Source organism: Meriones unguiculatus, chromosome 19, assembly GCF_030254825.1.
Source record: "Meriones unguiculatus strain TT.TT164.6M chromosome 19, Bangor_MerUng_6.1, whole genome shotgun sequence".
Classification (NCBI taxonomy): Eukaryota; Metazoa; Chordata; class Mammalia; order Rodentia; family Muridae; genus Meriones; species Meriones unguiculatus.
The window spans coordinates 30,656,509-30,674,334 of record NC_083366.1 but is presented as its reverse complement, the minus strand read 5'-3'; the positions used below and the strand labels follow the sequence as shown (position 1 = coordinate 30,674,334).

At 38.3% G+C, this 17,826-nt stretch overlaps 1 protein-coding gene and 1 pseudogene across 1 annotated transcript in view; one reads left to right on the top strand and one right to left on the bottom strand.

Annotated features, from left to right (window-relative positions):
- Window positions 1-17,826, top strand: part of Ryr2 (ryanodine receptor 2) — a 533,102-nt gene that overhangs the window by 245,150 nt on the left and 270,126 nt on the right. Inside the window, exons 10-11 of the mRNA XM_060372656.1 lie at window positions 5,933-6,007; window positions 7,889-8,045. Of these exons, the coding sequence (XP_060228639.1) occupies window positions 5,933-6,007; window positions 7,889-8,045 (232 nt within the window). The remainder of the gene's footprint in view (window positions 1-5,932; window positions 6,008-7,888; window positions 8,046-17,826) is intronic.
- On the bottom strand, window positions 3,424-4,297 carry LOC110550804 (large ribosomal subunit protein uL18-like; annotated as a pseudogene).

Here is a 17,826-nt window from a genome sequence, read left to right as displayed (position 1 = left end):
TTCCCATAGTGATGGTCTGTACCTGGACTTGTGAGTAATCCTCCTTTCCACTTAAGATGCTTTAGTCAGTGTGTTTTCTCACAGAGAAAAAAGGAAGGTAACTCCTGTCTTCTTTATACTGACATGCATCCGAGAGCCCCGTATTGGTTTGTTCTTCTCTTCCAACAAGAATTTTTTCCTTTTATTATTCTTTTTTTAAAATAATTGAGTAACGGTAGACTAAAGGTCTCCAGAGTCTCCATGTGAAGAACAGATGTTATAAGATGGTTATATCTTCATTTTTGTGCCAGGGACAGTAACTCTTTGATTTCTTTTATTCCTGGTAAAGTTTTTTTTTAAATTTTATTTTCTAAAAGGTTAGGTTTTTAAAATTGCATTTCTAAATTTTTATTGTTAACCATCAGAACAAAATGACAAGAAGTCTAGGGGGGCTGGGGAAATGGCTCAAGAATTGGCTGTTCTTGCAGAGGACCTAAGTTCAATTCCTAACACCCACAAAGCTGGCTCACAGCTTTCTGTATCTCCAGTTCCAGGGAATCTTATGCCCTCTTGTGACCTCAGTGGGCATCAGGAATACAAATGATGCAGAGCATATAAGCAGGCAAAACTCATATGCCTAAAACAAAACTAAACAAATCTTTAAAAAATGTATCTAGGACATGTTCTTTATGGTGAAACACAAGATTTTTTGTTAAAATAAAACTTATCTAAACTCTGTCATCTATATATTATCTATCTATCTATCTATCTATCTATCTATCTATCTATTTATCTATCTATCATCAGCCATGTATTGGTCTTTATCTATCTGCCAGCCTGTCATCTTTCTCTCTACCTACCTATCTCAATCTATTTTATTTCTGTCATCTATCAACCTCTGTTTGAATCTATCTATCTATCTATCTATCTATCTATCTATCTATCTATCTATCTATCATTTATCAGCAATAATCTATCATTACCATCATCATAATCATCATTTGTGTATGTACACACAGTGAAGTAGAAAGAATGTCTAGATTATTTTTCATTTCTTTTTTTAAACTTATAACTGAAGGCTTTTTTTTTTTTTTTTTAGCCTGAGCGTTGTCTCTGTCTTGAATTTTCCTAAAGCTGCAGAAGTGTTCCTATTACATAACCAAGGTTAAGAGCCCCAGTGAAATAACTACTATAGCTCCTTGCCTCTCAAAATGTCAATCTGAAGAATGTACTTTTTCCAGGGACTTACGAGAAATGCAGAGGCCCGGGTTTCACCCTTTACCTCAATCAGAAACTCTACCCGTGGGGCCAGCTTGGGCCTTAGGAAGATTTTGGGAACATTCTATCTCACTAAAGGATAAGATTCATTTGCCTGCGTCAGTGATGCTGTATTAGGGTGGCTTTTGTTTCATAAGGGACATTAAGCACAGTGAGAGGCAGTTTTGCTTGTCCCAACTGTGGGAGGCTGATCTTGGCATTTTAGGAGGCAGATCCCCTTCAGCAAAGATATGCCCAACCCCACACAGCAGGTGTACTGCCAAGGAGATACCATTCTAAACCATGACATCCAAGTCTTATCTCCTCGTTGGACTCAACTGAAGACTTTTAAAAGAGCCAAACTCCACATCTACTTTATTTTCCATCGGTGAGGGTGTGGCATAGCATTTTTTGGTGGTTTCGTACATGATTATTGTCTACAGCCATGTCAGAAAGTTGCTGCAGTTGGTAGTGCATCTAAAACCCTCTGGTCTCGAGCCTGTTGAGATGTCTTAAGAAGTGAACAGCCAGGCACTGTGCTTCTCCTGATGGTTGTGTTATCATAGCAAGTTGATGAATATTTCTGAAATATTATTAAAAAAATCTGAGTTTAGTAAGCAACTGTGGTTAGAGGTAGATTTAGAAATAAAAGACACCATGAAGCTGAAGAGATCGCTCCATGGTAAGAGCTGTTGTTCTTGTAGAGAATCTGAGTTCAGTTCCCAGCATCCCTATTGGGCAGCACACAATCACCCATAAACTCTAGCACCATGGGGATACAGTTAGAAAAATCCAGAATATAGAAAATTATATGGGACAAATGGGAGAGAATTTTTTTATGAAATAAATATTAAGAAGGGGGAAAAACAAAACATGAACAAAACAAACACCCCACATAGGCCCAAGAAGAAGAGAGAAAGAGAGAAGTAGTGGGCACTTGTTTAGAATAAAAGGGAAGATAACCAATATGCACATATTGTTTGAATCTTGATAAAAGCCACAAAAAAAGCCACAGAAGAAAGTTTTTGTGAGATAATTTAGGAAATCTGATAAATTACTGGATAGTTTATAATATCAATATTTAAAAAAATGACTCCTTTATTAGAAAGTTGGGTAATTAGCATGGTTTATTGTATTATACTTACATTTTAATTTCAGGTGGAGGAAACTGTCAGGTGGCCTTTAGCTTCAGCATTTATCCCACAACTTAACATGCAGTTATGAGTGTGACTGAAATGAGGTGAACTTTAATTACCTGAAGATCTGATAGGTTCATCTTAGTATCATCCAGCCTACAGGCGTATTTTAGGCTGTGGTGTAGATAGGTAGTAACTGTTTATTTGGTGAGTTCACAGTATCACTTTAAGGTTAGAGGTGATCAAAACCCACACAATCTTGCTGGATACAGACTATTAGAACTGGACTAAATCATGGAAGACAGTTGTTGCATCTTGTCGGATGAAGGGCTGTTCCTTAAGAGGCATAAATGCATCACCCAGCACTTTCCCATGTGCAAGGTTTAATATTGGACCCTTTCAAGCTATTTCCTTATGTGTATTCAGGTCTGGCATGTACCTTTCAACATATTCATAAAATGAAACACAGAAAATGTCCTGCCCTTTTTGCTTAAACATAAATCTTAACTTCATTGCCATTCTTAAATCTTAAAGCCATGGATTAGTACCAGCTGTTTGATTTTAAGGTTGACTTTGAGGTCCTTTCTTCCCATTAATCATCTGGTTGTAATAAAATGGATGGAAGAACTATGTCCTAGGATAATGGGTCTGCTGCTCACCAGATCCAACTATCAGGAGGATAACTCATTCCAGGAAAAACTACAAGCCCAGAAAACAGTCATGAACTTTGCTGTAACCTATGTAAAATGGCTTTTCTGGACAAAAGTAAGCTTTTTATTTGTTGGATGAAAAATTCTCAGCCAGGTGTGGTGATATTTGCCCTTAATCTTAGGAGAGACAGGTGGATCTGAGTTCTAGGCTACCCAGAGATAGTACACAGTAAGACACTTCTATTAAAAAAAAAAAGCAAAATAAAATTATTCACTCCTTTGCTTTTGTAATGTCCTGCTATTTCCTACAGTTTCATAATTAACAGTTTTACACAGAAATAGCTGTTTGGCCAATAAGTTTATTGTCTTATGAAAACAAAAAATTTTCATAGAAAATTGCTTTAGCTCTCAGCAGCCCTTTCCTGAGTTCTGAGGAAGCTAGCCTTCCTTTGAGCAACCCAATCTTTCTTCTGGGCAAGAGACATTTTGGGATGGTTCCACTTCTTAACTTCTCTCTTGGGCTTCTTTTCATAGACTGTATTCTCATGGATAGCAGCATGAGCTTTTTTGTACACCTCCTCCATCATGTCTGGAGTTAGGTTGTTCTTAATCTACTGAGAGAACAGTTTCTTATATGCATCTTCATCTTCCTCCATTAGTTAATGCATGTAGTCTGCACATTCTGACCTATGATGTGCTTCTTATGTACTTCTGCGATGGCTGTTTGCTTTCACAGTCATTAACCAGGGAATTGTTTGGAACTATGAAGGATAGACAAGCCTTCACCCGCAGTTCCTTTCAGGGCCCCAAAAACTTTATTGGCAGTTGTAGTTTTAGCAAGACCTGCATCCAAATAGCAAGTGAAGGAACCAGGCTGACCATCAATGCTTTCCACATTGTATTCATCCTCAGTTACCTCCGCTTGGCCTTCGTAGATCATGTCCATGCTAAACTTACTGAGAAGCCTGTGGGCCAGCAGTAGGCCAGCACAATAGGCTGTAGCATAGTTTGTCAGGCCAACTTTCACACCATATTTTGGCAGTTCATGAGCACATGCTATATCCCTTCTATACCGGCATATGCAATCTGGCAGATAATGTCTGTGTTAGTCTCATGGACTACCATCCTGTATTTGGGTGTGTTGTACTTATTTTTGTCCTGGATCACCAGTTGTTTCCAAGCACAGTAGTCAATTTTATCCTCTTGACACCTTCTAAATCTCACTTGTTATCTCTTAAAGTAGACCTTTTTGTTGACAACTTTCATGAACCCCATCCTGTGGACCAGACACCCGCAATCACAGCTCCACACAGACCTGCTAGATAGTTCATAATATCAATATTTTTACAGGTTGTCTGAGAAGGTGTAATTATAGGCTGTAAGCTGGGTTGGTCCTATCTTTATCATTGTTGACATTTTGAACTGGGCGAGCAAGGGCTTATTTACTCTTCTTTTTGTGTGTACTTGAGAAATTCCATAATAAAGATAGAATGAAGAGGGATGTCAAAAGTGATAAGAATGAGACTCAGGCAAAAGAATGGTGTTAGAAGCATGGCCTAGGCAGCAAGGGTTTTTACAGTGTCTTTTCAAAAGAAGCCTATTGGAATTCATGACAGAAAGGTTGTCTGATGGCCGAACCAAACTGTGTTTCAATAGAGAAATAGGGATGGAAATGAGATGGGAGCACAAGGAGAGCCAACAGGAGGTCGGCGGTAGTGAGACAGAGAGGGTGGCTGGAGAGGAGGACCAAGGTGCCGGTGTTCTGTTTGGAAGAAAACATTCCTGTCTATGTTTAGATCATGAGGACATACTCTAGAGGAGATGCTGAAGGCTTGGGGAAAGAGCCAGGATGTGTTCACAAGCCATGGTTTCCTTGAAACAGTGTTGAAGGGTGGTCACAGAGACCAGTTTGACTAAGTTATGTAAACTACTTGACATCTTAAATTATTAGGAACGTTTTGGTACTTGGGCCCTCGTGATACACATCCCAAGATGTACTCTTTGTGATTTTTTTTTTGTTCATGTGTATGCGTGAATTATGTATTAAAGATTTTATTTCTACTTATGTATTTGTGTGTATGTGGATGTTTGTGGGGGGGTGCCTGTGGATGCTAGAAGAGGGTGTCAGCTCACCTGGTGTTGGAGTTGTGAGTCATACAACCTGGGTACTAGGAATCAAACCTGGGTTTTCTGAGGAACAAGTACTCTCAACCACTGACCCACTGTTCTAGCCCCGTCTGTTTATATTTTGTCATACATTGCCAATTTGGTGTAAATTACAAATGACTGTATTAAAATACTAAGAAACAGTATTCTTGCATTTCTTGGGAGTATTTTAAATAATTAAAGCCAAATTTAGAGCCCTGAACAATTACATGCACATCTTTACACAACAATGTATAAAACAACGCCTAAACTGGTGTGTACTCCCACAAACCAAGGTTTGGTAAAAATGTTTCCTGTAGAGAAAAACATTAGCATTATAGGGGGAAATAATGGTGAGAAAATATGTTTAAATAAGTGCTTATTAAAGAAGAATTTAGGAGGGCTGGAGGGATGGCTCAGTGGTTAAGAGCACTGTCTGCTCCTCCAAAGGACCTGAGTTCAATTCCCAGCACCCACATGGCAGCTCACAACGGTCTGTAATGCTGATTCCAAGGGATCTGACACCTTCACACTAATGCACATAAAATAAAATGAAATAAATTATTTTTCAAAAGAACTTAGGCTGATCATTGTTACACTTATTTTTATTTCTAGCTGTGTTATCCCCTGCATCACAATAGATCTTTAACCGTTCATTCAAAGGCTGTTTCATACCGTGCTCTCTTTCAATTTGTTCAAAAGATAGAGCTCAAAGGAATTAAACCTGTTAAGCTCAATCTTAATTTCTTTTGTTTATGTCAACAGAACAGTTCATTATGAAGGTGGTGCTGTCTCAGTTCACGCACGCTCCCTCTGGAGACTGGAAACTCTAAGAGTTGCGTAAGTAGAACTCAACCCAGCCCAAGGTTCCGATGTAAAGAATGGTCAGTGCCTTTGGCTTCCAACTCAGGGTGAGATGGTCCTGTTAACAATTCCAGCAAGCAATGTGGAGAACGAATGTGGTCCTCAACCCTTTGTTCCTCATGTCTCTCTCTGCCTCTTCTGTTTGTCTCGATTCACCAGGCGACCTGAGAATAGTCTTATTTCATACATTCTTACAGCCTGCCTTTGTCTTTGGTCTCTTCTGCTTTTGTAACATTATCTCACCCCACACCCAGCATCTTCCTGGCATAAAGTGCTGCTAGGACAGAGTGATGTCAGGCTTGGAAGCAGGACAAGTTATCTGCACGTCTGTTACTCATCTGAAGTCTGAAAGGTTGTAGACATAAACTTCTAAAGGTGCAAATAGCAGAGACCATTGAATTTACTCACAAGTCACTTGATACTGGAGCAGAAAATTCTGGGTAGTTGCAAAAATCACCACAGTATTCATTGTAGCAGTATGAATTTAGATGCACATACATGCACATGTTTCTGATATGTTTAGAAGTTATCTAAAGAGTGCCTTTTAGTTGATCTAAATGAATGCTATCTATCTTTAAACTGATTAGACAAAACTGAGATATCAGCTAGAACTTTAAAAAATAATTGGAAGGTTCAGTCTTTGTTTCAGATGGACTGTGTTGTCAATGTATTTTCCTATAATATTGCACTTTAAAGAAAGTTATTGCTGTAGAATACAAACTTTTTGGACGAGGGACAAGACAGTTTTACTAGCATCTGTGTCTATAGATTTTTTTAAATTTGAGCTATCTACCAATATAATAATGAATACAAAAATTTAGCATCTGAACTCATTTTGCTCAGGTATCCCAAATTATAATCCTAGAAAACTTGTTATATTCTCAGTTAATACTATCCTAATCAGTTTAACAGATGGTTAGAAAATAGTTTCCTGTGTATTAAAGGGGCAATATTTTGGGAGTTTTGTTTGTTTTATTTTTTTGAGACAGGGTTTCTCTGTATAGCCATGGCTGTCTTGTAACTTTTTCTGTAGAGTAGGCTAGCCTTGAATTCAGAGGTTGCTTGCTTCTGCCTCCTGTGTGCTGGGATTAAAGGCATATATGACCACACCCAGCCTCAAGAAGCGACGTTTTAAAATCAAGTGGCTTCATCTCTGCTTTCCGAACAAACAAGTGAGAATAAATACTGTGTTGAGTCAACAGTCACCTTCATTTACTTAAAAATACTCAAATTCTTCTTCATGGGTAAACAGTGTTTTGTATTCCTCTTTCTCATTTGTGTTATCTCTTGAGAGATTTTACTTCATGGTGGTGTGTTTTTGCGATTACCTGAGTTTTTCTTCTTCCTCTATTATTCTCCTTAGCAATAAGATGTTCTTGCAAACTTTTATATTGTTCATTTGGTCTATAACATCAAAATTCCATATTCATAATCTTTAATAATTTAAAAATTGTCTTTTATATGTATATTAAGATGATTAAATCCACTTAAATAGCAATACTTTTGATAAGTATTACAGTAAAAAGTAAAGTTTTATTAAATGTGCATCTATGTGCATAAAATTAAGTTGCCTTTTTGTAATATATAAAGCAAGGGAAATATTACAGCTATATATTTAAAGTCATTTTCCCTTATATGTATAAAAGCTGTGAGTTTACCCTCAGGCTTCTCCATCTGTCTCCTCCTTTATACCTGGTTCTAAGATGTTTGTACATACAGACATGTAGCACATATGCCTACACATGCTAGTTAGAGTGTTTATTCACATTTGTTGCACACACATACAGAGCCACACTTACACATTTCAGTGGCTGCTTCTTTGATGTTGATGTGATCAAGTTCTGGTTGTCTTGTCAGGTGGAGTGGAAGTCACATAAGATGGGGCCAGCCATTCCGACTCCGACATGTCACAACAGGAAAATACTTAAGCCTCATGGAAGACAAGAACCTTCTACTCATGGACAAAGAAAAAGCTGATGTAAAATCAACAGCATTTGCCTTCCGGTCTTCCAAGGTAAGATGGACTGTGTCATTTTGAGATTTCTGACCATGTGTCCCTGCTCTGTTTCTTTGATGTTGGGAACACAGGAAGAACTGATGCAGCTTTCTCATCCCTAGCTTCTCCTCCCAGCCTCTCTCTTCCTTAAGGTGGGAACTGGCTGGGATAGCCTGTTGGCTTCATAGCTTCCATTTTTAGGTAAAGTGTACCCTCAGCTCTTTTTAAATTTCTTTTCTTTTCTTTCTTTTTTTAAATATAAAGTTCTATATTTTTTGCTTTTATTGAAAAGATATATTTTCTCAATAATATATCCTGATTATGGTTTCCCCTCTCTCTACTCTTCCCAGTTCCTTCCCCCTCCTCTCTTGTTCAGATCTACTCCCTTTCTGTCTCTCATTGGAAAATAAGTGGGCTTCTAAGGGATAATAGTATACAATAAAATATAATAAGTTAAAATAAAAATTAACACATCAGAATAGGACAAAACAAACAGAAAGAAAGAACCCAAGAACAGCTCACTCGTTTGCTCCCTCAGGAATTCCATAAAAACATTAAACTGGAAGCCATAATATATATGCAAAGGACCTGAAGGGCAAAAAGGAGAGACTATATATATATAAATGGAATTTTAAAAAGATAGAATTAAAAAAAAAAGACAAGCCCTGACAGAACATTATGAGACAAAAAAAAACCTCCAATGATGCCATTGAGTTCCTTTTCTGTTGGCCATCTCTGCTGGGCGTGCAGCCTACCTTTAAGAATAGTTTGCTTGCCCAGTGAGACTCCCTTGGAGGAAATTAAATTTTCATCTACAAGTGGTTATCAACTGGAGATAGCTTCTGGGTTAGGGATGGGGACTTCTCCTTACAGCTCTAGAACCCCATCTGGTATATAGACCTGTTCATTCCCCATGTAAAGCACCTCCGACTCTGTCAGATTGTATGAGCTTTGAGCATGTTGATATAGAGGACTTTGTTTTCTTGGTGTCCTCCAGCCCCTATGGCTCTTACATTCTTTTACCCCCTTTACCACAGGGTTCCCTGAGCCATGAGAGGAAGGACTTGATGGAGAGGACTATTTAGAGCAGAGTATTCCAAGGTCTCTCATTATCTGTATTTTGTCTGGTTGAGGGGCTCTTATTTGTTCCCACCTGGTGCAGGAGGAAACTTCTTTGATGATGATTGAGCAACCCACTGATTGATATGTATAGCAGAATTTTATTAGGAGTAATTTTACTGCTACTATTTGTTTATTTTGTTTTCTCTGTGCAGCAGTCCTGGAACTTGCTTTGTAGACCAGGCTGGCTTTGAACTCACAGATATCCACCTCTCTCTGCCCAACTAGTACTGGGATTACAGACCTGCACTACCACTCTCAGCATTGATACTTTTTTTTAAGACAGCATTATTTGATTTTACGCTAGTCCCTGAATTATTCAGTCTCAGTTTTGTGGATATAGATTCCATCTTGTAGAGTGAGCCTTAAGTTAAATCAGATATTTGTTGGTTACTCCTATAAGCTTTGTGCCTTCTTTTTACTAGATATCTGGCAGGCAGGAAAGCACTGTAGATCAAAGGGTTTCTGGGCACACTGGTGTTTACATTTCTCCTTTGGTCACATGCAAAGTAACTAACTGTACCAAAGATGCCAACCCATAGGGGTAAAGGTTCTACCCAAGAGGTAGACAGCAGCTTGACTTCTCCATCTCCAGTGAGTTGTGTTGGTGTTGTCTTCAGCAACGGTTCCATGATATCAGTTGTTTGTGGGGTGGACACCTTATCTCATCCCTGCTTGTTGTGGAATGGCTTAGAATTACTCTCCATTTAAGTTGTCTATGGGCTTTCTGTGAACTGCCTTTATTATGTTGAGGTATGCCCCCTGTATCCCTAATCCCTCCATGACTTTTATTATGAAGGAGTACTACTTTTTTTTTTCTCAAAGTGTTTTTTTTTTTTTCATCTAATGAGATAATAATTTGGTTTTTGCCTTTATGTTTGTTGATATTGTGGGTTATATTTATTGATTTATGTATGTCGGTCCATCCCTATGTCTCTGGGATCAAGCCAACCTAGTCATGGTGGATGATTTTTTGGTGTGTTCTTGGATTTAGTTTGCAAGTATTTTATTGATAATGTTGCGTATATGATCATAAGAGAAATTTGTTTGAAAATCTTTCTTTTGGGCAGGGTCTTTATGTGGTTTGGTTATCACGGTAACTTTGAGCTCATAAAGTCAGACAATGTGTTTTCTGTTCTATTTCATGGAATATTTTGAGGAATATCGATATTAACTCTTAAAGTCTGGTAAGATTTTGTGCTAAGACCATCTGGCCCTGGGTGTTTTGGTTTGGTTAGGTTGGTAGACTTAATTACTGCTTCTATTTCATGAGGGATATATGCTGGTTTACACTGCTTATCTGATCTTGATTTAGCTCTGTTAGGTGGCATATACCAAGAAAATTATCTAGTTCTTTTAGGTTTTCCAATCTGATGCAATATAAGTTTATTTAAAGTATGTCCTTATGATTCTCTGGATTTATTCAGTGTCCATTGTTATGTTCCCATTTTTACTTATAGTTTTGTTATATTTGATATTCTCTCTTCACCTTTTAGTTAATTTGGATGAGAGTTTGCCAATCTTACCGAGTTTCTCAAAGAAACAACTCTTTGTTTTATTGATTCTTTGTATTGCTTTTATTTGTTTGTTTGTTTCTATTTTATTCATTTCAGCCCTGAGTTTGCAATTTTTTGCTGTCTACTCCTTTTGGGTGTGATTTCTTCTTTTGTTTTAGAGCTTTCAGATGTGCTGTTAAGTTCTTAGTATGAGATCTTGCCAATTTTTTTATGTAGGCACTTAGTGCTATACATTTGCCTCTTAGAACTGCCTTCATTGTATCTCATAAGTTTGGGTATGTTGTGTGTTAATTCTCATTAATATTCAGTTCTAGAAAGTTTTAAAATTCTTTCTTAATTTCTGTCTTGACCTGATTTTTATTCAGTAGAGAGTTGTCCATGAGTTTTTAAGCTTTCTGTTGTTTCTGTTGTTGATATTCACTTTTATTCTGTACTGTCAGGGTGTTATTTCAGTTTTCTTGTATCTTTTGAGGTTTGCATGGTGTTCAAGTATGTGGTTAATTTTGGAGAAAGTGCCGTGAGCTGATGAGAAGAAGATATATTCTTTTGTGTTTGGGTAAAATGTTCTGTAAATATTGTTAGGTCCATTGGTTTATAATATCTGTTATCTCAAGCTTTTTGGTTTGTTTGTTTGTTTGTTTCGGTCTGGATGACCTACCTATTGGTGAGAGTAGGGTATTGAAGTCATCTGCTATCAGTGAGTAAGCAAGAATATATAGTTTAAACTGTATTAGTGTTTCTTTTATAAACTTGGGTGCCTTTGTGTATGGTGTATAGATATTAAGAATTGCAATGTCTTCTTGGTGAACTTTTCCTTTGATGCATATGTAGTGTCTGTCCCTATGTTTTCTGATTAGTTTTTGTTTAAAGTCTATTTTGTCAGATATTAAATGGCTACAATGGCCTGTTTTTTTTTTTTTGTGTCTATCTTCTTGGAATATCTTTTTCATACCTTTTACCCTGAGGTAATGTCTATCCTTGATGTTGAGGTGTGTTTCTTGGATGCAGCAGAGGGATGGATCCTATCTTTACACTCATTCTGATAGACTGCGTCTTTTTATTGGGTAATCAAGACCATTGATGTTGAAAGATATCAGTGAGTAGTGTTTGTTGATTTCTATTATTTTGTTGTTGTGGTGGTGGCGGTATGTGTCCTCTTTTGAGTTGCTGGTCTGGGATTATTTATTCTTCCATTTTCTTTGCTGTGCTTAACCTCTCTTTATTGGAGTATTTCTTTTAGTTCAGTCTGCGGAACTGGATTTGTAGCTAGATATTTGCTTAATTTTGGTTTTAGCATGAAATGTTTTGTTTTCTTCATCTATTATGATTGAAAGTTTTGCTAAGTATGGTATTCTGTGCTGCCACCTTTCAAAAACCTGAAAACCTGATCTGAGGGAAACCTGGAAGAGAAAAGTTTTGGAACTCAAACAGGAACCCAAAGGTAAACCTCACCGATAAAATGGAAGAAGGAATATCAGGCAGCAAAGACACAATAGAAGAAATGGATACCCTGGTCAAAGAAGATCTTAAATCTAAAATAATCATGTCACAAAATATCCAGGAAAGCTGGGACACTAAGACACCAACCCTAAGAATAACAGGAACAGAGAGAGGAAGGAGGTAAAACCCATGTCAAAGACACAGAAAACATTTGCAACAAAAATCATAGAAGAAAATGCCTGTAACCTAACAAAGGAGATTCTTATCAAGGTACACAAAGTATACAGAATACCAAATATACTGGACCAGAAAATAAATTCCCCATGGCACATAATAATCAAAACACTGGATGTACAGAACACAGGGAAAATATTAAAAGCTGCAAAGGAAAAAGACCAAGTCACATATAAAGGTAGACATCTTTGAATATCACCTGACTTCTCTCAATGGAGATTTTAAAAGCCAAAAGGGCCTACAAGGTTGTTCCACAATCACCTTCTTGTCTCCTTATGCATGAACACTGTCACCACCAGGGGATCTAGCCATGTCTAGAAACAAGACCAAAGTCACCTAGATTTAAGAAATCAAGGACACACGCTTACACTTGTTTCTTTTTTTTTTTTTTTTCAAGTCAGGATATAGCCCAAACTTCCTCTTTCCTATGCTTATCCTAGTGCAGCCTTTCATGTTCAGACAGCACAGCTGTGCATTAAAACAAGTCTTGGTGGCTTGCACTAGTAACCCCAACAGTCAGTAGGCAGAGACATGTGGATCGCTGAGGCTACTAGCCAGCCAGGCTAGCTGAATTGGTGAACTCCAGCTCCCAGAGAGAGACCCTATTGCCAGAAACAAAGTGGGGAGAACCTGGAGAATGATACACATGGTTTCCACATGTGTGATTGTACATCTGCACATATAGATGCATCACTAACATGTGTCTTGGGCACACACAGACATGTGCAGATAGACATAACAACTACTTGGGAAAAACTAAAACGATTTTCCAAAGTATAACATTTAAAATGCAAAAACCATGTCTTCAAAGCTGGTGGGAATGAGGAAAAAGTAAGAAGAACATGGAATGATATGGTCACCTCCTATGAAATAGAATCATAGTGATATTTTATGTCATTGATATATTTCCTTTTAGAATTGTTGATTTTTTTAGTTAGCATGCAAAGTAACAGGTTTCATTATGACATTTTTATATATTACATAATAATCCTTTCTTTGCCACCCACTTCATATTTGCTACCCACTCCAGTATTACCTTTCATTGTCCCCTCTAATTTTTTGAAAATCAGAAATCAAGTTGGATACCACAGCTTGTACCTAAAATCCCAATACTTGGGAGTCAAAATTAGAGTGATGTTGAGGGAGAGGTAGGCAGGAGGATCATGAGTTCAAGGCTAACCTTGACTACATAGAGACCTTCTTCAAATAGACCAACAACCCTGAGAAACCATTCCCTAGAAACACAGATATAACAGTGACAAGGTAAATATTCATTTATGTACAGTATTTACTAAAGTAAAGTTGATGAGCAAGAAGGTGCTGTGTTCACCCTCCCGCCTGACATGAATGAGAAACTTCCCAGGAAGAACCACAAGCACAGATACTTCCAAAGACAACCAGCGAGCCAAGGCCACAGAGAGGAGAGACTGTCAAAGAAGGAAACTAGAGAACCTAATACATAGTAGGGCATGGGCCCAACACTCCGGCTTTATCAATATATATGAGTCAAAGAACTGCAATTTAAAGCGAAAATAATTTTGTATTAGACAATGACATAGAAGCCATGATAGAGACCCATAATGAAACTTTATTTGGAGAGGTTGGGAAAAGGGGATGGCTACTGGAATAGCAGGACGGAGCGAGAAGAAAGCAAGAAGGAAGCTTAAGTGGAATAGACCCTGGGATAATAGCAAATGAAAGCATTGCAGGCGACAAGAGGTATGTATTTCATGGCATTAAAGAGTGAAAAATCACTGAAGATGTAAGTTACAGCATTTATGTACCAAATCACTAATGCAGTCTTGATAACCATAGTTCTTCAGGAGATAAAGCAAATACAAAGTCTGTGTCTTTGTGTAGGCTATGGAAGAATCTGATCTTTAAGTTCACAAACTTTAGAGAGATCAGAAAATAAGAGTGGGGGAGGGGAGGTTTTATATTGACCGTCTGTGCACCAGACACCTATAATCCCAGCTCTCAGGAGGCAAGTAAGGGGTTCAGCATAGGGTGGGGGAAAATCCCTGGGAAAGCTGACAGGCCAGACTGGCCAATGGACGAACGAGTCCAGGTGAAAGATCCAGCCTTAGTAAGAGAGAGTGGAGAAGGATGTAAGCGGACACATAACGTTGCCAACTTTGGGACTCAACAGCCATGCACACACATATCTGCACCCACAAACATGTGAACATGCATATGTGTGAGTGTGTGTGTGGTGTGTGCCACATACATGTAAAATAAATAAATAGTCTATAAACAAGTGACAGGAAGTAAGGAGAAGAAAGAGAAGAAAAAAGACAAGTAAGCAAGTGTGTGGAGTGCTTTGCTCACCACAGTAGACAGAGGTAAGCACATAATCAGTTGGAGGGTGGCAACTGTTAGAATGATGGTTGGTGCACAGTTCTGACTTACTTCTTTAGGAAAGATTCCTAGAAATGGAGATGCCAAATCTAGAGCTGAGAACAACTTTGCAAGCTCTTGGTACATTTTGCCAACAGCTGTAGCTTTTTTCCCCCTCGGAGTCCTCTCTGAACATTCTGTCAGTGTTGGATTTGAGCTTGCAGCTTCATTCTTTGAACTGCCTAGGTCCTCCATGGTTTCTGCTCAGGGACTCTCATTCTGGAAGCTGACAGTCAAATAATGCTGTCTGATCATGATGGTGATGAACTCTTTCTCTGAAGCTCATTTCCTACCCCATACACAGGACCACCCAACCCTGCCAGCTGCTGAGAACCTGTTTCCACATGCTGGTTCATACTCAGCTGGCATAGCACACTTAAAAAAGAGGGACCAACAAGATGGCTCCACACGTAAAGGTGTCGCTTCTGAGCCTGACAGTCCGAGTCTGATCCTCTGGACCCACATGTCAGAAGGAAAGAAATGATGCTCAGAGGTTGTCCTCCAGTGCCCTTGCACACACTCAACCGCTGCTAAATAAATAATTGTGAAAAATCAAGTAGAGTATGCAGTAATTAAAACAGGAGCAAATTAAGATAATTTGCAGTCTGTCATTCAAAAATAACTTCGTCTTTATTGCAACTTTTAAGAAATGTTGACAGTCAACAAACTTGATTATATATTCTGTTGGTTTTAGTCATTATTTAATAAAATGCCTTATTCTAAAACATTCCTTTCATAATGAAATGTTGGCAATTCGATATTCTTCAGTGTAGATTGATGATAACGCATTTAGCTACTGCTTTGCATCTGAAATTTTAGGCTATTTTCACATTTAAAGTGAACCGTTTTGCCTCTAAAACCGTTGATGATTTCTTCCTTTTTAAAACTGAAACTGTTTTTGATTAAAGGACAAGAAAATTTTAGGGGATTTTGATCTCAGAAACCATGGACAGTTGATTTTTGATAAAAATCAATTTTCATGTTTTGGACTGGTGTATGGATGTTACTCTTTTTGGCTGTAAAACTGGTTGTTTTTAAGTTTACTTTCCACTTGCTGCTATGGGGGGTGCGTATGCCTGTAGAGGGTGTAGGACAACCTTTTTAAGTGTGTTCTCTCTGTCTGCCTTATCCGCCTTTACGTGGGTTTCTGGGATTGAGCTGCAAGTGACTTTAAAAGCCAAGCCATCTCTCCTGCCCCAAGCGCATCATTTTAAAGACATTTTATAACATCTGCAGTCTTCCAGTGAGAGAAGCATAGTCCTCACTCGACAGTTTGTAGAATGTAGAATGGCTGCCCTGAGAAAGTGAATGTGGACCAACCACACCTTCCTGCCCCTTGTTTGTTTTCAGGAATGGCGGCTCTGGGGTCACCTAGCAGTTAGTCTGGACTCCGCCTCAGATTTTTCTCTATGTGTGGGATTACACTGTATGTATATTCTTCATCTATATTTCCACTGTATTCTCATTTCCAATGTACACTGACAGAAACAGAGTTAACTCTGGGGCAAGGAGCTGCCAGACGGTGAGTACTTGGTCCAAAGCTGGGCACATTGCTAGGAGAAGGATCTCAAATCCTTGATCCTGCCTGTCCTCCTCCCTGAGAAAGAGGGGCTCTCTAATTTCCAAACTATAGCTCGCACCTGCCTAGCCTTGAGGCTCCCCTGACGGTGTCTTCTTCCCAGTCAGCCTGTCTCTGAATATCGACTTAAGCGTTATGAAAATGACTTTCCCCCTCACCTCAGTTCCTCGCTTCCAAGACTCTGGTGTGCCCCGGATGACTGAGATTTTTCTTTCTGTGTTATCCAAAAGTAGGGAAGTGACTTTGTCTTGTCCCATTTCTTTTTCTGTTATCGCATCCGCTTCTCTTTCCTCTTTACCAAAATATTAGTGTTTTTTTGGATCATGCAGTCCTATCAGAACACACTGTCCATTATATGTTTTTTGAAAGATTTACTTTTATTTATGAGTCTGTGTGTATATGCTTTCATGTGAGGAGGCTGCCAATGGGTGCCAGGAGAGGGCAGTTGAGTCCCTGGAGTTACAGGCAGTTGTAAAGCACCCACTGTGGAACCAGGGAGTGAATAAGAACAGTGGTCTTTACTGCTGAGCCACCTCTCAAGTCTCTCCATGGTATTACTTAGTCTAAATATTTTATTTGCAGATGGTAGACTTTCAGAAGCTTATCAGTAACCATATGGGAAGTACTGCTGTGATCAGAATTGAGCTTTGTCTAACAGACACACTTAGGGGTATGGATACATTCGTGTGTTATTGTAGAAGAAGGATAAATCAGGGTATAATTTTTGGGTAATGTTTTATGTAATCTTGATTGGCAAAACGTATTTTTAAAATAGGTATTCTTGATATTTAAGAAGAAAATCCACTTACGTGCTTCTGTTTGATGGGCAGAAATTGGTGCGCCATATTTGTATAAAAATTTTTCTGAAACAGGGTCTCTTTATATATCCCAGGTTGACTTGGGACTCTGTATGTATTGTAGGCTGGCCTCAACTTCATGGTGTTTGTGCCTTATCCGTCTAAGTTCTGGGGTCAGAGGTATACAGCAGCATTCATGGTAGTAAATGCTATCTTGATAGCTTAGTTTTATTTAAAATAAGTTACAATGTAAAAATGAGAATTTAGGACCAAGTAAATGTCACAGAAATACACATATAAAAATATATTCCCCACACATAGACTGTGAAAGCTTAAACATGTTAATAGTGCTGATTGTAATGTTTAAAATGCCTCATTTTAATTGGAAAGAAGCCTAATGATATTAAAATTCATTCATGCTGCAAAGTGCTATCTGCTATTATATAATAAAGACATATTAAGCCAAGGGAAACAAAATAAAATTAGAGTGTTGATATTATTTTAGAGAAATGGAATACGCAGGTTTATTCTTTATTGGTGATTTGGTCCTAGCTCTGTATTTTTAAAATGCATGTTGAGCTCACAAACAAACACATATATGTGAACACTCATGAAGGCACAAAGAAATATCTTGAACGCATGTGCAGGCTCATGCTGGCACAGATGCACAGGAATGTGTGTGCATATGCCTGAGGAGGACAGAAGTCAACCTCAGA